Raw genomic sequence first — 24,054 nt, forward strand, 5'->3', positions numbered from 1 at the left:
ATGAATGGACCTGACTAATGAATGGACCTTGACTAATGAATGGACCTTGACTAATGAATGGACCTGACTAATGAATGGACCTGACTAATGAATGGACCTGACTAATGAATGGACCTGACTAATGAATGGACCTGACTAATGAATGGACCTGACTAATGAATGGACCTGACTAATGAATGGACCTGACTAATGAATGGACTCCTACTCTGAGATGCTTTCTGAATACGGGCCCAGAAGATTAGGCTAGCAGCTACCTGGTATAAAGGGGGTTCTGGTAGGAATCTCCCAGCAAGCATCACTTCTAATTACAGCGACGGCCTAATTTCACCACGTGGCAGGCAATGCGTTTTAATCCTGCGCTTATCTTTTAACATGATATCGATTTCTGGAAGGTCTGCACCCGATCAATTGTTTAACTGAATTTTCTGGAACGGATGCAGCAGGAGGTGTCTCAAATTGTAACATATTCCCTATGTAGTGCATTAATTTTGATGGGCCCTGGTCAAAAGTAGTGCGCTATTTAGGGAATAAATAGGGTGCCATTTGAAACTGGACCATGTTGTCTGCAGGACGGGCCCCACCAGACTGCCTGACAACTGCTTGCCTCATCACTAGCTCCTGTATACAACCCTGAGTGGTGACCTTGACATACTGTGCTAGATAAAGGCTGGCTGGATTGGCAAACACTGACAGCCAGTCAGCGAAGAAGGAATTGATACATCATTTGATAGAATGCCACTGTAACAATTTATAGATAGGCATGTATCATGTTCATTCATGATATCGTTTGGATGATGCTGAAAGAAAGAAAAATCGGAATGATTTTTGGTGATGAAAAATCCATTGAAAACAGAGATTTCAAGTGGAGTTGAGGATCTACTACAGAACAGCAGATTTAGGGTTATTTTAAAAAGGATTATAGGGGCAGCCTTCATAGAAATGAATTTCTTAATACATAAAACTTGCAACATCAGTGCTGGTTGTCCACAGATGTCACAACAAGGGGGGAAAACACAGTTGCTACATAGAAAACTTGCTACACAAGCAACATGGTGGTGTGGGAACGAGTGTATATTTTGTGAAGTGAAGGCATATCAATGGTAAGGCGTGATGATGCACACGGCAACTGTGTGAAGAATGTGTGGAATGTGAAATACACTCTGTTCCATTCACTGTCCAATCATGAACCAGCACAGACACACCTGCACTGTAAGGTCAGCACAGGAGCACGTGGCGAAACAATGTTTGCCATATGACAAGCAAAACCTACGAACAAATAAAAGTGAAGGGCTCTATACCAGGGCTATTTAACTGGGGGTACTGCAAGGGGTCTGTTTTTCTTTTTAACGTGTGGTACGCCACACGCACTTGTGTGGCGTACCACTTCGCGGATGAGCCGTTGTTGCTCCTAGACGTTTCCACTTCACAATAATAGCACTTACAGTTGACCGGGGCAGCTCTAGCGGGGCAGAAATTTGAAGAACTGACTAGTTGGAAAGGTGGCATTCTATGACAGTGCCACATTGAAAGTAACTCTAGTGGTGTGGGGGCTGTGCTTTGGCAAAGTGGGTGGGGTTATATCCTTCCTGTTTGGCCCTGTCCGGGGGTGTCCTCGGATGGGGCCACAGTGTCTCCTGACCCCTCCTGTCTCAGCCTCCAGTATTTATGCTGCAGTAGTTTATGTGTCGGGGGGCTAGGGTCAGTTTGTTTATCTGGAGTACTTCTCCTGTCCTATTCGGTGTCCTGTGTAAATCTAAGTGTGCGTTCTCTAATTCTCTCCTTCTCTCTTTCTTTCTCTCTCTCGGAGGACCTGAGCCCTAGAACCATGCCCCAGGACTACCTGACATGATGACTCCTTGCTGTCCCCAGTCCACCTGGCCATGCTGCTGCTCCAGTTTCAACTGGTCTGGGCCCTAGGACCATGTCCCAGGACTACCTGACATGAGGACTCCTTGCTGTCCCCAGTCCACCTGGCCATGCTCCTGCTCCAGTTTCAACTGTTCTGCCTTACTATTATTCAACCATGCTGGTCATTTATGAACATTTGAACATCTTGGCCACGTTCTGTTATAATCTCCACCCGGCACAGCCAGAAGAGGACTGGCCACCCCACATATGCTCTCTCTAATTCTCTCTTTCTTTCTCTCTCTCGGAGGACCTGAGCCCTAGGACCGTGCCCCAGGACTACCTGACATGATGGCTCCTTGCTGTCCCCAGTCCACCTGACTGTGCTGCTGCTCCAGTTTCAACTGTTCTGCCTTATTATTATTTGACCATGCTGGTCATTTATGAACATTTGAACATCTTGGTCATGTTCTGTTATAATCTCTACCCGGCACAGCCAGAAGAGGACTGGCCACCCCACATAGCCCGGTTCCTCTCTAGGTTTCTTCCTAGGTTTTGGCCTTTCTAGGGAGTTTTTCCTAGCCACCGTGCTTTTACACCTGCATTGTTTGCTGTTTGGGGTTTTAGGCTGGGTTTCTGTACAGCACTTTGAGATATCAGCTGATGTACGAAGGGCTATATAAATAAATTTGATTTGATTTGATTTGAACTGAGGTCTTCAGTAAGGCCATTCTACTGCCAATGTTTGTCTATGGAGATTGCATGGCTGTGTGCTCGGTTTTAAACACCTGTGGCTGAAATAGACAAATCCACTCATTTGAAGGGGTGTCCACATACTTTTGTATAGTGTATGGTGGGGGGTCCCTGGTCACCGGTTTGCCTGGGTTCCTGGTCAAGAAAATGTTGAAAACACCTGCTCTATACAAAAACACTGAATGCCTCAAGTAAGGTAAAGAAAGGGGGGAAAATACAGTTATGAGCCACTGTTGGCAACTTCTTTGTGTCACAGCATCACCGGTGTCATCATGCACTGTATCTAGAATTAATCTATTCAGATAAGGGAAGTTTCAGAAAACCCATAAAACATGTCCCAACATGTATGCCATGAAAGCATCCTCATCAGAAACCATTGACACTGCCACTTGTTCTGAATGACGCAATGCAATGTATCCATTGTCCAACTATACAAGGAATTTCTATCAACTCATGGAACCAGTTATATGTCCAGGTAACAAAGCAATGCTCATGACTTCATCCACTGTTACATAACCGTTTCCATGCCCTATTTTCTATTTTCACATGAATGCTGTGTGGCCGGTACTGACACTTCTCTGTGATGACATTTTCTTCAGAAAAATGTGCACGCAGTCATCATAAACGTGCAAATTAAAAATGCCCAACTCTGGCAACAAAATACAGTAAACATTGGCTGTGAGCGGAGAAATCAACCGAAATGTAATTACAGAGAAGTGTTTTCCCCGAGGAGAGAATGTAAGTAAAAGAGTTGTGACCGAGTTGACAGATGCAATAGGCTGTAATAAGTGCTATTTGGCAATATTTCAAAACGATCATAAACAACCTTTTGATTGACAAACCAAGTGAAGTAATGAGATTGCCTCCGAATACTGTAGCAATATCAATGATAATCTCCATTCTCCAGACATACCGATGGAAAATCAACGACCATATGACAGCGGTGGTCAAACCCAGACAGTGTTCAACATTTTGGCTAACTATAACTGCCACAATGTGTCAGTTAGAGAGGGGCAGCGAAGTGCAAGGCACCGGAAAAATGTATTCACATATGTTCCCGACTAGATGACAGAAACCACTGTTTATTATGTTCAAGTTATGGACGGCAGATAACAATAGATTGGAGAATAGATAAGAAATCATTTGAGCGATTACGTGGCCCCAATTGTCAACATGCTAAAAGTAACAGCGTTTTTACATATCGCCAAATTATGTTACATTGTATCTTACAACTAGGATGTAACATAGGCATAGCCTAAATGTTTCTGACCAAAGACTAGACAAATTGATGGAACATCCAAACAAACTCATAGGTGTTGTTTTTCGAGTGGCAAAGAGTAACAGGTTGCGCTTGGAAAAGTTATTTCTGTACAAACTCTACAGTATAGACGGTCCTCCTGAGTAGCAGCCCAAGAGCTCTCACAGAATTGCTCTTTGTATTCTAGAATTGTTTGGCAAGTAAAAAATATGGATTAAAACGACTTGAACTTACCCCAAATGTATTCCATAGTTTACAATCCAGAAATCACATTTCGCTGAAAATATACCAAATCCTGGTGCTCGCTTTCTATCTCGTCCTGGCTGCTATTTCGACTCCTTTCAAGACATGCAGGAATGCAGAAAAGCCTGCGCCCAAGCCGGTCAAACCCACACACCCTCGCTCTTCTCTAGTCTTTTGAAATGAATAATTCAATAGCAGCCCTTCCACATGCGTACTCAAGACGCATCATCGAACATACCCAGCAGAGCGAAGCCTCTGCCCCTCAGTAAAAAAGGGGGTGTGCAGCAAATGATAAGGCAATTTATTTACGGTTGATTGTACAAATTGATGTCAATTTGTGTGTTGCCCTGCAGAAACGTCAAGTCAAAATTCCTCCATTCAAGAGTGAAAAGCTGTCCTCCTCTGTTAACTTTCACACGCATATCATAACCTTCAGATATCAGTCATTTCATCGATGCAGCAACCTCAGGTACCAGCTGACCAAGCAACCTGTATTGTATTAACCCTCTTACCACAAGGTTACAGGTGGAGTACAGGGAAAGTCAGTGAAATAGTTGAATTCAAATACTGTTGTTGTATACAAACCACGGAGGGGACGAATGCGCCCAATGCACTGAGATTTACGACTTGTGAATAATTTGGTTTGGGGGACAAAAAGTACCAAAAATGTCACTGCCTTCCCTCTAAAAAATGCCAGTCAGCGTCACAAAAACTGGTCATCTAAAAAATGCCAATGGTGGAGGAATATAACAACATGGTGGCAAAGTTATTATTCCCCTCGTAGAATAAATCTAAACAAAATAGGCTATGTCCCCTGAGCTCTATTAAAATGTGCATCACTCAACACCATATTTAGAAAACCAAAAGACAATATTAAAGGAGGAAGACTGCATTCATCTAAGAAAGTTTCATCCTTTTCTGTTTGCTCTACATGTCAATCAAAATGATAGTTGAATGCCCATAGAATCCCAGTATTGGCCTAAAACCCAGTATAGCAGACACTTTGTCAAACAAGAGTATAGATTAACATATAAATAAGGCCCTCTCCCCTGGTTGAGGGCAGGACAGAAAACATTAAGAGGGTCATCACGGGTGGATGACTCCCTGAGTTACAGGGGCGGCATCTCAAACGGCACCCCATTCCCTACATAGTGAACAACTTTCAACCATATAGGGGACAGTGTGCCATTTGGGATGTAAGCCCATGTTCATCCTCATTCCTCTACCCATCAGCTGCAGTCACAAATCAACCAGCCCAAAGACCCCTTCCCTGTTCCCACTGACCCCCAGCCCAGCATCCCTCCAGCCAGCGGCCGCACCCCCGCAGATTCCCCCGGTGAATGCCCTGGTTGAGAAAAGCCCACATCAAGACAGCAGGGTCAGCCATGTTACTCAGACCCTGTGAGATGGAGCAATAGACTGGACACAGGGTACATTGTCCCTGATACATTCCCAAAGACACCGACTCTACAGAGCATTTCCCGGCCTATGGACGGAGTAGTAGAACGCAAAGTAGTAGAACGCAAACACTAACTGGCATAAATTAAATTAAACCCTCATGAAAACAGACACAAGACACTGAACATAGCGGTCATTTTGTTATTAATACAACTTGTAATTTTGTTCCTTTTGGGAGCTTACAGCTGTTTCTCACTGACCAGGCAGGGAAGAGGTCAGCAGCAGTCCACATACTCATCATAAGAGAATTAAGTTACTTCAGTTGATACTAATCTCGCTGCTGCAGCTCTGTCGTATTTTCTAAAATGCTCTGCTGTAGTGGGCACTGCTGGCAGTTTTTCATCCACTCAACAGATGTGTTTGTGCCATTGTTCTTCATACTTGCAGACTGCTTCTTTGTCGCAGGGTGTATTACGGACGAGGGATACATGGATTGTGATCAACCATCATCCAGATAAATAATTTCAAGGTTTCTCTACGGTCATGAGCCAATGGAGAGAAGATAAAAAATTGCAGACTAGTTTAATTATTGTTGCAGCAATTAGTAATGTTCAGAGGTGTCTGTACCCATTTTAAAAACTATAAGTCCTCACACGGAACTACATATTAATTAATTATTTTATATAATCAACTATGGCGGAAAGCCTCTGTCTATAATGAATTTACTGTGTGCGGCATATCCTCTCATTAAAGCTAACAGAACATATGTATCCCAAATGGCAATCTATTCCCTATTTAGTGCACTACTTCGACCAGAGCTCTGGTCAAAAGATAGGCTCTGGTCCAAGTAGTGCACTAAATAGGGTGAATAAGTCACTGCCAATCAGAATTTGTTTTTCAGACAGAAATACTCCTCAGTTTCATCAGCTGTCCGGGTTGCTGGTCTCAGATGATTCCACAGGCAAAGAAGCTGGATGTGGAGGTCCTGGGCTGCCGTGGTTACACGAGGTAACCGGTTGGACATACTGCAAAAATCACTAAAACAAAGTGGGAGGCGGCTTTTGGTAGAGAAATGAACAATCCATTTTCTGAAGACATCGCTGGTGGACATTCCTGCAGTCAGCATCCGAATTGCACATTCCCTCAAAACATCTGTGGCATTGTGTTGTATGACAAAACTGCACAACTTAGAGAGGCCTTTTAAATATGAAAAATAATTAAAGAGCAGCAGTAAAATAACAATAGCAAGGCTATATACACGGGGTACCAGTACAGAGTCAATGTGCGGGGGGCACCGGTTAGTCGAGGTAATTGAGGTAATATGTGCATGTAGGTAGAGTTGGTGACTCTGAATAGATAATAACCAGAGAGTAACAGCAGCGTAAATGAGGGAGGGGCAGGACAATGCAAATAGTCTGGGAAGGCATTTGATTAGCTGTTCGGGAGTCTCATGGCTAGGGCGTAGACGCTGTTAAGAAGCCTTTTGGGCACAGACTTGGCGCTCCGGTACCGCTTGCCGTGCAGTATAAAAGAGAACAGTCTATAGCTAGAGTGGCTGGAGTCTTTGACCATTTTTAGGGCCTTCCTCTGACACCGCCTGGTATAGAGGTCCTGGATGGCAGGAATCTTGGCCCCAGTGATGTACTAGGCAGTACGCACTACCCTATGTAGTGCCTTGCGGTCAGAGGCCAAGCAGTTGCCGTACCAAGCAGTGATGCAACCAGTGTGCTAAATGGTGCAGCTGTAGAACTTTGAGGAACTGAGGACCCATGCCAACTTTTCAGTCTCCTGAATAAGACTTTGTCGTGCCCTCTTCACGACTGTCTTGGTGTGTTTGGACCATGGTAGTTTATTGGTGATGTGGACACCAAGGTACTTGAAGCTCTCAACCTGCTCCTCTACAGCCCCGTCGATGAGAATGGGGGCGTGCTGGGTCCTTCCTTTTCCTGTAGTCCACAATTATCTCTTTGTCTTGATCACGTTGAGGGAGAGATTGTTATCCTGGCACCACACAGCCAGAAAAACATTCTCACGTAGGTGTTTCTTTTGTCCAGGTGGGAAAGGGCACTGTGGAGTGCAATAGAGATTGCATCCTCTGTGGATCTGTTGGGATATGCAAGTTGGGAGTGGCTCTAGGGTTTCTGGGATGATGGTGTTGAAGTGAGCCATGACCAGCCTTCCAAAGCACTTCATGGCTACAGACGTGAGTGCTACGGGTCGGTAGTCATTTAGGCAGGTTACCTCAGTATTCTTAGGCATAGGGACTATACAGATCCTCTCAAGCTCTGTCAGATTGGATGGTGAGGGTCGCGGCACAGCTATTTTCAGGTCTCTCCAGAGATGTTCGATCAGGTTCAAGTCCAGGCTCTGGCTGGGCCACTCAAGGACATTGTATTGGTTGTGTGCTTAGGGCCGTTGTCTTGTTGGAAGATGAACCTTCGCCCCAGTCTGAGGTCCTGACCATCCTGGAGTAGGTTTTTATTTAGGATTTCTTTGTACTTTGCTCCGTTCATCTTTCCCTAGATCCTGACAAGTCTCCCAGTCCCTGCAGATGTCCTGTAAAAACATCTCCACAGCATGATGCTGCCAACACCATGCTTCACTGGAGGGATGGTGCCAGGTTTCCTCCAGACGTGACGCTTGGCATTCAGGCCAAAGAGTTCAAATCTTAGTTTCACCAGACCAGAGAATCTTGTTTATCATGGTCAGAGTCCTTTAGGTGCCTTTTGACAAACTCCAAGTACACTGCCGTGCATTTTACTGAGGAGTGGCTTCCGTCTGGCCAGTCTACTATAAAGGCTTGGTTGGTGGAGTGCAGCAGAGATGGTTGTCTTTCTTGAAGGTTATACCATCTCCACAGAGGAACTCTGGAGCTCTGTCAGAGTGACCTTCAGGGTGTTGGTCACCTCCCTGACCAAGGCCCTTCTCCATCTTTTGCTCAGTTTGGCTGGGCGGCCAGCTCTAGGAAGAGTCTTGGTGGTTCCAAACTTATTCCATTTAAGAATGATAGAAGCCGCTGTGTTTTTGGGGACATTCATACCCTTCCCCAGATCTGTACCTCGACACAATCCTTTCTCGGAGCTCTAAGGACAATTTCTTTGACCTCATAGCTTGGTTTTTGTTCTGACATGCTCTGTCAACTGTGGGACCTTATATAGACAGGTGTGGGCCTTTCCACATAATTTCCAATCAATTGAATTTACCACAGGTCGACTCCAAACAAGTTGTAGAAACATCTCAATGATGATCAATGGAACCAGGATGCCTGAGCTCAATTTTGAGTCTCATAGCAATGGGTATGAATACTTACATAAATAAGGTATTTGTTATTCATTTTTTATACATTTTAAAAACATTCTAAAAACCTGTTTTCACTTTCTCATTATGGGGTATTGTGTGTCGATTGATGAGGATTATTTTTTAAATTCAATCCATTTTAGAATAAGGCTCTAATCTAACAAAATATGGAAAAGGGGAAGGGGTCTGAATACTTTCCAAATGCCCTGTATATGCTTCCTCCTCTCCTCTTCAGTCTGTGGCAGTCTTACCTAGAATGGAGGCGCCCTCTGCCTGGAACTCTGGGAACTGTCCCTCTGATGGAACACTGACTGTCCGACGCAGGCTCCTGCTCTTTGACGACTCTGTAGGATTATCAACCACCTCACCTGGCATCTGAAAAATCACACAGGGGGAAAAAACGGAAGCATTTTAAGTAGGGCATCATCAGCAAATGTATTATTTTTATTTCTATAGTATGTATACTGAATAAGTAATAGTTATCCTAGTAGCTTAGGACCATGATCAGCCTGGGACATACAATATTAAGTTATTCTCTTTAAATGTAAATGTTTCCTGCACACACAGAAGAAGGGATAGATTTTTAGAGATAAGATGTCAGATTCAGCCCCCTCACTATCCACACCTTGCTTTGTTCCTCTGAAATGGTGTGTGTGCATGTTGGTATAAGAGGGGTAGTAATTAGGAGGAACTTTATTCACCTCTTCCTCTTTATTGAGCAGGATGAGCTGGCTATCAGTCAGGATGCAGTACTTCCTCTCCCACATACTGGTCTCGGAGTAGGGCGACTGGCCGCAGGAAAAGCGGTGTGTGGGTGGTCCCTTCACATCTGCACAGAGGGGAGAAGAAAGACACCTCAGGAGGGAGTAAGCAGCACAGAAGATCTCACAGTAAATCAGGAAGATACTAAACTTTAAAAAGTTTAGGAACATTCTCTTCACCTTTTCAACTTTACTTTATACACCACCTTTTGTATGCAATGATAGGATGCCATACTGAAGTGAACTGCTTTTTGGGCTATGCCTCACTTTGACTGATCAAAGTCTGCTGCCTAACAGAAAATAGATCATCACGAGACACAGCTGTATTGTTGATCCCACTGACTGAGAGGAACCAGCATTAGGTAGGAAATTGAATTAGCACCAACTCTGTTGAGCCCAGAGAAAACAAGGTGAAGTCATCACAGCTTGTCTGTAGAGGGCAGAGTTGTCCTCTGCAACAAAGAATGGATTTCACGCTGTCAGGGTACTGCAGGCCTTCAATTACATCCTATATAGATTAATTTAAAATTGATTATAGGGGGGGGGTATTAAATTACAACTAAGCCTACATTATCCACTGATATGCAAAAACTGGAAAAGTTGAATCCATACCTTGTCATACAATAAAAACATTGCCGTGTGTGGAGTTTAATCCCCTTGCTCAAGAAACAATGTGTTATCATCATACCTGAAACCAAGCTTGACAGCCTACCTAACCTAGCAATAGAATTATTGCAAAAGTATGTGAATGGTGACTGGCTGAAAGCCGCGGTATATTTTTACTGTTCCAATTACGTTGGTAACCAATTTATAATAGCAATAAGGCACCTCGGTGGTTTGTGGTGTATCCGCGTTGCGTCATGCATAAGAACAGCCCTTATAGGCCATATACCACACCTCCTCGGGCCTTATTGCTTCATTCATTCAGAGCTGTCGGTCAATCCATCATTATGTGATGAGGTGCACTGCCTTGTGTCCATTAACTACCTCACTGCTCCTACAGGATGTCTTCTGCAGGATATGACCTTTTCCCTCCTGGTGAGATGGTTCTGTCACAAATTGTGCACTGTCCCCTATATAGTGCACTACTTTTGACCTGTGTCCATAATGCACTATATAGGGAATAGGGTGGTATTTGGGATGCAAACAATGTTTTAGGAGGCAGCAGACACAGCAGGCAGGCAATTATAGTTGATGAGGTCATTGCAAGCCAAGGGGGGATTTTTGGGATTAAATATTAAAGTGTTGTATTCAAGGTTCATCAATCCACCGGGTGCATCTGCCTGATGATAGGCTAGCTGTCTGGTTGGTGCAGGGTAGTTGTGGAATAAGAGTGCATAGGTCAGCCCCCATGTCACCAAGCATAAGTGGGAAGGGCTAGAGGTCTATAGGTGACCCTTCAGGCGTAATCAATCTCCTTTGACTAACAAGGTTGAGTCCAAAGGAGGCCCTATATCCAGAGGTTCATGTACTACCTCGCAAGTCGGTCATTGGGAGCGTCCCAAATGACACCCTATTCCTTATATAGTGTAGTGCATTATGTAGGGAATAGGGTACCATTTGAGAGACCAATGCTGCCCTTCCCCCCTCCATGTTAACTGGCCACAACCCTGTAATGTACTCCAATAGCAATAAGGAGTGCTGAACAATAGGACAGAGTGCAATGACGAGGGCTGATAGCAAATAGTTTTTTACAACGGCGGCTCACCAAACACGGATGTAATGACAGAGTAAACAGACATGTTTTTATAGTGTCTGACTAGAGATGGTAATGTGCCGTCTTTTGGCCGCAGCACTGTGTTGGGAGACTGCTCCACATACACACACACACACACACACACACACACACACACACACACACACACACACACACACACACACACACACACACACACACACACACACACACACACACACACACACACACACACACACACACACACACACACACACACACACACACACACACACACGGAATATAGAAGACGTGGGCAAGGGGGGAACGTAATCCAGAGATAGCGTAGGCTGCTTTGAATAGGATGGCTGGCTGCATGTATTCATTGTTTATGTTCAACATATGGGTATGTGAGCTGAGAGCTCAAATTAGACACTCTGTGCCAGTTGACTAATTGACTGGAGAGGAGTGAACAGCACAGCTTCTTTTGAATCTGGCCAACTTTCCCATACACAGATTACAGACGAGAGGGAATGAGATATTTTTTTGCTTTCAGACATGCGGTACAATTTATCACTCATCATTTCCGAAATACAGGGACTTCATTCTTTTGTCTCAAAATAACTTGAACTAAACTTGAGTGTGTCATCACTGGAACAGTGTGTCATTAAATCTTCAACACTTCAACAAGAATAAAACTGCATCCACCGCTGTTTTCCCCGTCCCATGATAGCACTGTACTGTACCATGGTAGTCTATACAGAGAAGAAATGTACCCGTTACCAGATATTCCTGTATGCATATTAAATCATGTACCACAAAGGTTCACTGCCTCAACACCCAAGAGAACAGAATCTCTCACCTGCTACTGTCCAAATGTAGCCGGCTACTGTGTGAAATTGCCACGTCTCTCAAGGGAATTCAAGAAGGCCACAAATTCCACAAAATAGCCTCACCTAAGCAGGAGTAAAAAAACTAATTGGAGTATTCTGTGTTTCTCCTGTAAGAATATCCAACTAACATCCACAGAAACCCTTACACTCGTCACTAACTAGGCCTAATTACCAACAGTCTATTGACAGGCTGCATCAGCCAACAGGCTGTATCATAACCGGCCGTGATAGGGTGTCCCATAGGGCGGTGCACAATTGGCCCAGCGTTGTACGGGTTTGGTCGGTGTAGGCCGTCACTGTAAATAAGAATTTGTTCTTAACTTACTTGCCAAGTTAAATAAAGGTTACATGAAAAAAATATATTTAAGGTAGATGTGACCATTTAGTCAGAAGACTGCTGTTGCAAATTCATCTCACTATATAACGCATCTATGCTCGACTGCAGAAGCCTGTTGGCCTGGCTGGTTTAAGACCATATGCTATCTGATGTCCCCATCCCATTTTCAGGACTGAGGCAGTGCAAGTACTTCAGTGACGACTCAAACAGGCATAATTTGATTTGGTTTCATTTGCACCCATAAAGCGGTAGAATATCCAAGAAATATTAATTATATAAGCAATGTTAATGTGACCAACACCAGCAAAACTGTAGGCTAGCAAAGATGGATTTTAATTCAATCAAAATGGCCGGTTTCCCAGACACAGGATGGGCCCTAAACCGAGTCCTGGACTAAAAAGCACTTTCAATGAAGAATCTCCACAGCATGCTTTTGTCCAGGACTAGGCCTAATCTGTGCCTGGGATATCAGACCCCAAAAACCCATTTGGGAGTTTATAAAATCTTATGGGGACTTGTACTGAGTTGTGTGGGTGCAACAAAGCAGTTAATTCACGGACAGAACAGGAAACACGTTCCCCCTCACTGAACACCCCCCCCTGGAAACAGACCGACAGAGTGCTTAAGGTCCTGTATCTGTCACTGACACTTTGATAGTTACAGTAAGTTCAATGAAAAGCATTAATGATCAGAGCCACTTTTATGGCACATTTCCATCCAGGACTTACCCAAAAGACCAGTGTCTCACTTGGGCCAGGGCTCCAGTGGACCTGCTCTCACTTGGGGCCAAAGCCAGGCCACTGGTACTTTTCACCCTGCATTTACATAACAATGGCTAACTCTGAACTTTAACACCTTCTCACAAAGCAACTGGGTTGATTATGCAGAGGTTGTTGATTCTGCCCTTCACAATTCCTCACCGTCAGCCCTAGCTATGGAAACAATTTCTCTAGTGTAACATAAGGGTGTATACACTAGTGGAACACTTTTGTTACAGTCAACAAACAGCAAAAGAGTCAACTTCTCTAGACAAGAGAGAAGTCTCTGTGTGTCTGTGTGTGTGTTTGTCTGTGTGTGATTGCTGCCTGGCCTAAGTGAGCGTCAGGAGAAAAGAAATGGAGACAAATCATCCGACCAGCTCCCCAGCTCACAGAGAGGTAATGCTTTTGGTTATTGAGTAATGAGGTCGTCACTGTGTGGGTGTCCTAGAGTTGAGCCCCCATACTGCCATATGCTTGTTTGTGAGGCATACGGGTCTGAAAACAATTAGCAGCGAAGTCTTGCCAGCTGGAAGTTAAAGAACGTTGCCAGTTTGTGACCCGGAGGGGGTCAAAGCAAAGTACACAAATAGTGGCAACAGTGAGAGAAACAGAGGTCCTCTGACTGGGTCTGCGTCTACAATACATGTGTGAAAGACAGAAAGAGAGAATCAGAGGTCCTCTGACTGGGTGTGTGTCTACAATACATGTGTGAAAGACAGAAAGAGAGAAACAGAGGTCCTCTGACTGGGTGTGTGTCTACAATACATGTGTGAAAGACAGAAAGAGAGGACAGCGAGGGAGAGAGAGAATGTGTGACTGGAACTAAGGCAACTGGCACTTGTGGCATCTATGAATACTCTGGTCAGTCCTCAACCAGGCAGAGATGTCCAGCTGCAGGCCCTGACCAGGCCCAGTCCACATGGCCAGGGAGAAACCCAACCCTCCAGAGGCCTGTCTGGAATGTCTGAGAACCAGGGTGAGGTTCTACCACCTGTCCAGGGTGGGGTTTCAGGGGCATACTTTGGTTGCTCATCACTGCCAATACAGGATAGATCGTCCTCAACACACACACATACATACAGACCAGGGTTTCCGTTATCCGGTAATAGCTGGCTTTTGGCCTATAAAAAATAAAAAAGACGAAAAACTTAAATTGCCAATTGTCCAGGAGAAGAAAAAAATACTATTGTGGAAAATAATGCTTTTTAGCATTTTCATTGATGGATATCCATTTGCCTGGTCATGCTTATCGTTCTATAGGTTCATTTGCATAATTTAGTGGAATTAAATTGCCGTGTGTGTAGACCAAAGTATTTTTGTAATGCATCTTATTCAATCACACGCAGACAGCATACAGATCGAGTCTAAGCAGAAAATCTGTCAGACAGCGCGAGAGCTACAGCAGCCTTCTCAAACAAAGGAAGGCAGGCTTCACCTCACACGACCCTTTGCAATGACCTGGAGGCAGTAGGCTATGCATTCAGAAAAATAAATACTTAATTGTTTGAAACGTGAACTCTTTTAATACATATTATGAGACATGTCTTACCTTGCTTCAAAGTAGTCTATTAGATCTCCTCTCTCAACATTTCTAATGGATATTTTTTTGTATCTCTGTCACATGAAACTGCGCACACGTGCAGTGCCCTTTTGACAAAGAATTCCTGCTAATTACATTATGGAACAACTGCCTACTGCTTTGTGAGCATTGCTGCACTCTAATGTGAAGAAATTGTTTATCAACATTTTAAGCTAAACGTTCTGATCTGTTGCATCAGACTCAATGATTTTTAACATGTTGTTTATGCAGCATAAGCCTACTGGTTGTATGAATTTGGAATCCATCTTCCCACAACTGTCCCAGAGTCCATTTTTTTATTGACAAGCCAACTAACAGAATAGGTCAACTTTTCTACTATGGGGGATAGTAAATTGGCATAGGCTTGTGATTTTACTGTTCGTTACTTGTCTTGTTGACTGAGGAAAAGTAAAACTGCACATCCGAATTCGGTAAGAAGAACCGTTCGCACATCGTTGCGTCCTTGACTTGCAAGTTCAATTAATATGAATTACCATATAACCTAAAATGGGATTTCTATCATTCTGAGCACCGTGGGTGGACACCCTAATCAGGTCACGCACCCAATGCATATTTGTCTGGCAGATTTCCCAAATTTCTCCAAAAAAAATGGCTGGTCAAAATGTACAGCACCTCATTTTCCTAACTGAAACCCTAACACAGACACACAGACATTCACACACACAGACCTATTTGTAATGCAGTCGACATATAGGATCTTGAACTTCTCCTTTGCGGCTCAAACTAGAGAATTCACTTCTATTTTCCCAGGAAAAAAGCTTAAAGGCGAACATGGTTTCTCGAGAAGAAAAAAAAGTTAGTTCGGTTTTGACCTCTCCAGAAGTAGACTATAAGCCTACTGAATTTGCTTACGGCCGTGATTAAAAACAGGGAAGTAAGCAGCTGTTTGGAAATCTTAAATATGGTGGGGAATATCCTGCCAAATTACCACAGTGCTCACACAGTGTTTTCTTTCTGATGGGGGGAAACTGTTTGGAGGCATTTACCACTTGTTTAAAGACATCTAAAAAACAACGTCCTTTAGCTCAAGGGTGACTCACCACGCCGAACAACACAATTATCACGTGGGACATAAACCTACATTTTAGGCTGCAACCCAGTAAAAGCGTAATACATTTCGCCACACGTAATTCCCATAGTGTTTGCTGCCAGGTGGGTCCACACCCAGAGCCTCTACTACATAGGGCAATAGAGGATGCTCTGTGTGCGCCAACAATCTTAACCTCAAGCCCTACACAGGCAGAGACCAACCTATACCTATGTGTAAGCAATAGCCAGGTCGCTGTGGCAACCAGCGAATAAAAGCAGCTCCTCCAATGACAATGGCCTGACATCTCCTTTATCCAGAAAACCTGGCCAACAGGTGGGGAGAGGGAGGAAAGAGAGGAGGGTTTAGAATACAAACAGACACAAACAGAGAGAGGTGTGGTACTGAAACTGACCTACTGTACACAGCTACACGCACGCAGTCTGTCACTAAAGAAAGAAAAAACTCACCACAAAATTGGGAATAGGACATAATAGCTGTATTGTTCTCCCTATATTACAGGGGCTTAACTACAATAGCTGAAATGCAGGCCTTTGTATCCCAGAAGACAAAAGCAAGCTATTCAAGAACATTGCATATTAACAACAGTAATTGGTAGCTGGAGCGATAGAGGTGGAGCCTGACTCAAAAGGAAGAAATTATTGCAATTAACTGATTGGCTCGTGAATGTGGCCCTGTCTTTATTGAATTGTCTGGCATTCCAGCTGTAAGCCATGTGGGACCACAGAGTGGAGGTTGATTCAGGGTTTTTTGTTATGCTTTCTTAGTATAGAGGGCTATCTGTAATCACAGTAAGGTGTTCTCGCTCTCTGACCAGCTGCTCCCTGAAGGGGGTAGGAAGACACTAGACTAGGGTTGCGTCTCTATTCCCTATGGGCCCTGGTCATAGGGTGCCATTTGGGACGCACCTTACATACTGCTGCTTTCCCCAAAGATAATATATGATAAAGCAGCATAGGCCATATAGATAAATCATTGTTCATCTCTATGGCATAGGTTACAACAGACAGCAGCCTGGTTATTACTAGGTGAATTTCATTTTAGAGGAGTCAAGTGATTCAAGACTGCGCGTTGAGGCCTCAGTTCTAGCCACAAACTCACCCCCGCCTCACAATCATCACAAAAAGATACCTAGAGCCCAGTGCATTTTATAGTCATTTGTACAAGTATCATGTTTAGATAATTGCACATCTAATACATGTTTTTTTTTATTTAACTAGGCAAGTCAGTTAAGAACAAATTCTTATTTACAATGCCGGCCTACACCGGCAAAACCAGGATGACACTGAGCCAATTGTGCGCCGCCTATGGGACTCCCAATCACAGCCGGTTGTGATACAGCCTGGATTTGAACCAGGATGTCTGAAGTGACGCCTCCAGCACTGAGATGCAGTGCCTTAGACCGCTGTGCCACTCGGGAGGCCAATACAGAGGATAGATGTATATGTGAATGAATGTATGACCATCTGAGCATAAACAACTTATCTCGGCAAAGCAGTGGCACTCCATTTCTAATCAGGCATGCATGAGTAAAGGAACATGACAGGAATTCAGCTAGCTTAAATGCTGACATTCACAATTGAGATGGGCATGTTCATTCACCATAAAAAGTCCTAAAAATAAGTCCCATTCCATTCTATTAAATGCACAGCGCTACTGGAGTGAGTGAAATTGTTTTACAAGCTCAGCCCACAGACATGTCTGGATATATTTTTCATTTTTTTTATTTAACCTTTACTTAATTAGGCAAGTCAGTTAAGAACACATTCTTATTTACAATGATGGCCTACCCCGGCCTAACCCGTAAGACGCTGGGCCAATTTTGCGCCGCCCTATGGGACTCCCAATCGCGGCTGGATGTGATACAGCCTGGAATCGAACCAGGGACTGTAGTGACACCTCTTCAACTGAGATGCAGTGCCATAGACCGCTGCACGAAGAATTGGAAAGTTCACATGTTTATAAAATGTAAAGATATATACAGTTGAAGTCTGAATTTTACACACACTTAGGTTGGAGCCATTAAAACTCATTTTTCAACGACTCCACAAATTCCTTGTTAACAAACTATAGTTCTGGCAAGTTGGTTAGGACATCTCCTTTGTGCATGACACAAGTAATTTTTCCAACAGTTGTTTACAGACAGATTATTTCACTTATAATTCACTGTATCAAAATTCCAGTTGGTAGTTAACATTCACTAAGTTGATTGTGCCTTTAAACAGCTTGGAACATTCCAGAAAATTATGGCATGGCTTTAGACGCTTCTGATAGGCTTCTAAATCATTTGAGTCAATTGGAGGTGTACCTGTGGATGTATTTCAAGGCCTACCTTCAAACTCAGTGCCTCTTTGCTTGACATCATGGGAAAATCAAAAGAAAATCAGACAAGACCTCAGAAAATAAATTGTTGACCTCCACAAGTCTGGTTCATCCTTGGGAGCAATTTCCAAATGCCTGAAGGTACCACGTTCATCTGTACAAACAATAGTATGCAAATATAAACACCATGGGACCACGCAGCCGTCATACCGCTCAGGAAGGAGACGCTCTGTCTCCTAGAGATGAACGTACTTTGGTGCAGAAAGTGCAAATCAATCCCAGAACAACAGCAAAGGACCTTGTGAAGATGCTGGAGGAAACGGGTACAAAAGTATCTATATCCACAGTAAAAACGAGTCCATATCGACATAACCTAAAAGGCCGCTCAGCAAGTAAGAAACCACTGCTCCAAAACCACCACAAAAAAGACAGACTACGGTTTGCAACTGCACATGGGGACAAAGATGGTACTTTGAGAAATGTCCACTGGTCTGATGAAACACAAATAGAACTGTTTGGCCATAATGACCATTGTTATGTTTGGAGGAAAAAGGGGGAGGCTTGCAAGCAGAAGAACAACATCACAACCGTGAAGCACGGGGGTGGCAGCATCATGTTGTGGGGGTGCTTTGCTGCAAGAGGGACTGGTGCACTTCGCAAAATAGATGGCATCATGAGATGAAGCAACATCTCAAGACATCAGTCAGGAAGTTAAAGCTTGGTCGCAAATGGGTCTTCCAAATGGACATTGACCCCAAGCATACTTCCAAAGTTGTGGCAAAATGGCTTGAGGACAACAAAGTCAAGGTATTGGAGTGGCCATCACAAAGCCCTGATCTCAATCCTATAGAAAATCTGTGGGCAGAACTGAAAAAGCATGTGTGTGAGCAAGGAGGCCTACAAACCTAACTCCGTTACACCAGCTCTGTCAGGAGGAATGAGCCAATATTTATTGTGGGAAGCTTATGGAAGGCAACCCCAAAACTTTGACGCAGGTTAAACAATTTAAAGGCAATGCTACCAAATACTAATTGAATGTATGTAAACTTCTGACCCACTGAGAATGTGAGGAAATAAATAAAAGCTGAAATAAATCACTATTACTATTCTGACATTTCACATTCTTAAAATAAAGTGGTGATCCTGCCTGACCTAAAACAGGGAATTTTTACTCTGATTAAATCCCAGTAATTGTGAAGAACTGAGTTTAAATGTATTTGGCTAAGGTGTATGTAAACTTCCGACTTCAACTCTGTGTGTGTGTGTGTGTGTGTGTGTGTGTGTGTGTGTGTGTGTGTGTGTGTGTGTGTGTGTGTGTGTGTGTGTGTGTGTGTGTGTGTGTGTGTGTGTGTGTGTGTGTGTGTGTGTGTGTGTGTGTGTGTGTGTGTGTGTGTGTGTGTATATAAAAATCTACATTAGTCCTACCTACATAGCCATAGGTACCCCATGGGACAAGTATTTCTAGCTGTCCAAAAACAGTCACAATAAATCGTTTGTATTCAGTGCAGGACGATGGGGATAAATGACATTGTTAAATATTTAAATACGCTGCCATTAGTGAGGTTTCTCACATTTGCATGGGCTTCTTTTTTCCTTGTTTCAAAAGGGTCAACCCTCTGTGCTTGGAGCATGGGAAGGGGTGGAGTCTCTGAGGTCAAAGGTGAGGGATAATGTGTGCATCCCAAATGGCACACTACTCACTATATAGAGCACCACATTTGAACAGGGCCCATAGGGAATCACCCAATGTCATTTCTTATCACGTGAAGCCTATAGCCTATTAGATAAGCAGAGGTTAATCGTTCAGTGAAGAGGTGCGCAGACAGACACACAAGCTTATCTCACATAACCATCAAGTCGTGCATATCTGACACACACATTCTTCCCTGTTTCAGAACAGTGGTCCATCACAACAGATGTCTCTTTTAATACATAAAGCCCCTACCAGGCCTCATTCCGGTAGATGCCCCAAATCAAATGCAAAGCTACGGTTAGTTTTCCCAGGACTGGGTGCAAACGTTGGCCCGAGCTTTGAAAGGTTAATGAGCTCTTAGGTGCTGCTGCCACATTCTTTTTGTTATAGCATGGTACATTTATTTGCAGAGGGGCATTTGCATACGAAAGGTGGGGTAATGCAGTTTCCCCTCCGCATTCAGCAGGCTCTGTTTTTGTGAGCACTCACAGAGCAACCAACCTTTGAAATGTAATATATTTGGCTGGAAGATGCGCAAGGCAATCTAATTTAGGTTTATCACAGAACAGGCGGGAGGCATGAGACTAACTGAACATTTTTAGTTCAGGCACATGGATGCATACCGTTTTATTGTCCTCCAATTAGGATTAGTTTCAATTCATTTTCATGAGAGAAGCCTCAGCTGACTGCTTGGTGTGAGAAATGTAGGTAGGCCTGAGGGAGGTTCTTTGAATCTACAATGAGGAAGCCCACATTGCTTACACTATCAAGGAGAAGTGAACATCAAATGGAGAGCATTGTGGTTTCATGTCATAGTGAGCCTACAGTTACAGGCTAGTACAGCGGGCTCCATGGAGGCTTCCTTAGACTTATGTTGAAATGTTTGAGAACACTGCTGCATAATAAGGATGATTTAACACTCAGGCAATACCCTCCCCCACCCCTCTACATATCCCCCCCCCCCCCCCCTCTCAATAAACTAAACATGCTACAAATACACAGGGGAAGCCATTTTTGTGACAGCGTAAACTGTCCACAGGGCCTAGTGGACTACACCTTCAGACGCTTAGAAAAAGTAGGAATATTTACACATCTTAGACTTATTACACAAAAGCTAGGGTGTCCAATCAAAAACGCACCTTTAGACCAATGGATAAAATAATGTTCATTGTGTAGATAATCCTCTAAGAAAACCAATGGTCCAGACCTTATAACCCCATCATAATCCGTTCAAAAGTATTTTCATATTTTTGTGCACGCTTTACATATGAATTTGAAATTCTTTTGACTTTTATTTTTCCAAAAACAAGCGTCTGTGTGAAATTCCAGGCTTTTTATTTTCAATTCAGCTCGTGTCCAACTTTGCTTTTTGCGACACGCGGAAACAACATTGAAGACGGCGACGAGCACAAAATGTAAAATCCTCAAAAGAGAAACCTGCAACCCCAATGTCAACAGAGCTCAGTGCTTATTATTGGATGTATTACTTTATTAAATCCAACTTTTTGGATACAATGTTCATGACATGTTAGAGAAAGAGCCTACTGATTCAGAACATGAATAACCACATTTGTCTTGGTAAAATGCAATTTTTTAACATAAGGAAGTGAAATTTAAATCACCAAAGTGTGTTTTCCCCTACAAAAGCCAATGTAACACATCAGTCCTAACCAACCCTACAACAGCCCCAATGTTCCCTTATGACTCATTTCAGGAACATGAAATAGAAGAACGCCAAACCACGGTTGAATAAGCATTGTCATTTCTGCTCTTGAATTACAGTTGGCCTAAATGCATGTGTGACCTGAGCATACACACTGCAGATGTGCTGTGGGGTGAAAGATATCCGCGAATGTTTCCATTCATTTCAGCATGACAAATCAACAGGGCTATCACGCACCGCTCAATTCTCATATGCTGATGGGAAATAAAATGCCATGGTTCTTCAGATCAGAAACGATCTAGCAATTTTCAGGCAATATATTTCTTCCTTTTCATGTTGTTTGTCGGGAATAGGAAGACAAAATGCAGTCGTTATTTTTTGAGCCTCAGAGTATTACATGTCATGTGATAGTTTAGTTGGAAAATACAATTAGCATTAACTTCCAGCAAAAAATGTTCAGACACCCTGCTCTTTGGTTGAGCATTACAGGATTTGAGTCAATTAAATTGTGAATATCTACTCCTTTATTGGAAAGGCAGGCCAAAGGCAGATCCCTTACTATCAATTAGCAGCAGACTCCTCCCCACAGCACAGAGGAAAGATCTGAAAATGCACAGTAGTCCCTTGTAGCTCAGTTGGCAGAGCATGGCGCTGTATGAAAATGTATGCACTCATTACTGTAAGTCACTCTGGTTAATGGTATCTTCTAAATGACTAAAATGTACACACCTGTATTGCAGTAAATAATAGCAGTAATCTAAATGGGGCACTATTAGAATAATTGTCCCTATGTCAATCTAAAGAGGATGGACAGAGAGAGAGAGAGAGAGAGAGAGAGACCCCACAGAACCCAAGGACAGCAGCACAATTAGACCCAAGCAAATCATGAGAAAACAAAAATATAATTACTTGACACATTGGAAAGAATTAACAAAACAAAAACAGTAAATAAGAATGCTATTTGGCCCTAAACAGAGAGTACACAGTGGCAGAAAACCTGACCACTGTGACTGACCCAAACTTAAGGAAAGCTTTGATTATGTACAGACTCAGTGAGCATAGCCTTGCTATTGAGAAAGGCCGCCATAGGCAGACATGGCTCTCTTGCCCACAAAATGAGGTGGAAACTGAGCTGCACTTCCTAACCTGCCCAATGTATGACCATATTAGAGACACATATTTCCCTCAGATTACACAGATACACGAAGAATTCGAAAACAAACCCAATTTTGGTAAACTCCCATATCTACTGGGTAAAATTCCAGTGTGCCATCACAGCAGCAAGATTTGTGACCTGTTGCCACAAGAAAAGGGCAACAAGTGAAGAACAAACACCATTGTAAATACAACCCATATTTATGCTCATTTATTTTCTATTGTGTACTTTAACCATTTGTACATTGTTCCAACACTGTAAATATACATAATGACATTTTTAATGTCTTTATTCTTTTGAAACTTCTGTATGTGTAATTTTATTGTTTATTTCACTTTTGTATATTATCTACCTCACTTGCTTTGGCAATGTTAACACGTTTCCCATGCCAATAAAGCCCCTTAAATTGTATTGAGAGATTGAGAGAGTGAGTGACTGAGTGAGAGAGTAGAGAGAGTAGAGAGAGAGCTCTCCTACCAGGCACTTGGTTCTCAGGATCTGGCTCATCCTTGATGCTGAGAATCCTACTGATCCTCTGTGATACAGAGGACAACAGGCCGTGGACAAAGGGGACATTTTGCTCCTGCTCGTCTAAGCGCACCTTCCTGACTGCAGTCTGCTTTGTGCTGCTGCCAGCCCCTGGCTCTGACACAGACCTTTGGTAGGGAATCAGGGAGAGCAGAGACCGCATCCTCCCCTGCCCACTGTGCTGCTCCACAGGTCCGGTACTGCTGGTGGTGGTGGTAGTCCTCCTAGGTAGACTCAATACCCTGAAGTGGATAGGTTCCATTACAATGTGATCATTACTGTCCAACCTCGGCACGTTTGGTATTTTAGGTGTCAGCCTGGAAGAGGTCCTCCACTCGTAGCCGCTCAGTGGCTGCTCAGGAAAGGACTTGGAGTGCTGCTTCAGCCAGCGCGTTCTGTAATGGTGCCAGTGGTAAGAGCCCTCCATGCCAAACTGAGGTGGTTTCGGACCAGATCGTCTGCTGTGCTCTGGAAACTTTCTCGGTAGACTCATAATCGAATGTAAACCTAAAAGCTTTCAGATGAAGGTCACCATCGAATGGCTGCTAAACCTGATGGTTGGTTGACAGCTTTGTAATATTTTAACAGACTACAGCGACCATTTCTTTGTGTATTGGTAATGTTCCGTATTTGAGTAGTACGTTTCAGATCTGAGAGTTCAGTATCTTGCTTACTGGCTGACTGTGGCCTTCCTGAGAGGAAGTGGGGTGTCAGATGTATACGTATGCTTCCTTAGACGCTCCAATCAGATGCTATTATACTGTAGGCCTCAGGTTGTGGTTTTCCGTATCAACAGTCAAGAGATTTTTTTTTAGATCGGTCT

General features: G+C 43.4%; 1 protein-coding gene across 5 annotated transcripts in view; it reads right to left on the reverse strand.

The window, feature by feature from the left end:
* The window catches only part of LOC124009370 (ras GTPase-activating protein nGAP-like), a 98,497-nt gene that overhangs the window by 44,746 nt on the left and 29,697 nt on the right, over positions 1 to 24,054 (reverse strand). For 2 of the 5 annotated variants that reach the window (XM_046321138.1, XM_046321139.1), the window contains exons 1-3: positions 23,181 to 23,873; positions 9,496 to 9,623; positions 9,046 to 9,169 (exon numbers count right to left, since the gene is read on the reverse strand). In XM_046321138.1, the coding sequence (XP_046177094.1) occupies positions 9,046 to 9,169; positions 9,496 to 9,623; positions 23,181 to 23,724 (796 nt within the window). In that variant the 5' untranslated portion in view covers positions 23,725 to 23,873. Of the gene's footprint in view, positions 1 to 4,090; positions 4,246 to 9,045; positions 9,170 to 9,495; positions 9,624 to 23,180; positions 23,874 to 24,054 lie in introns of those variants that run through there. The other 3 variants (XM_046321137.1, XM_046321141.1, XM_046321143.1) reach the window with 3 other exon arrangements.

This window comes from Oncorhynchus gorbuscha, linkage group LG22, assembly GCF_021184085.1.
Source record: "Oncorhynchus gorbuscha isolate QuinsamMale2020 ecotype Even-year linkage group LG22, OgorEven_v1.0, whole genome shotgun sequence".
NCBI lineage: Eukaryota > Metazoa > Chordata > Actinopteri > Salmoniformes > Salmonidae > Oncorhynchus > Oncorhynchus gorbuscha.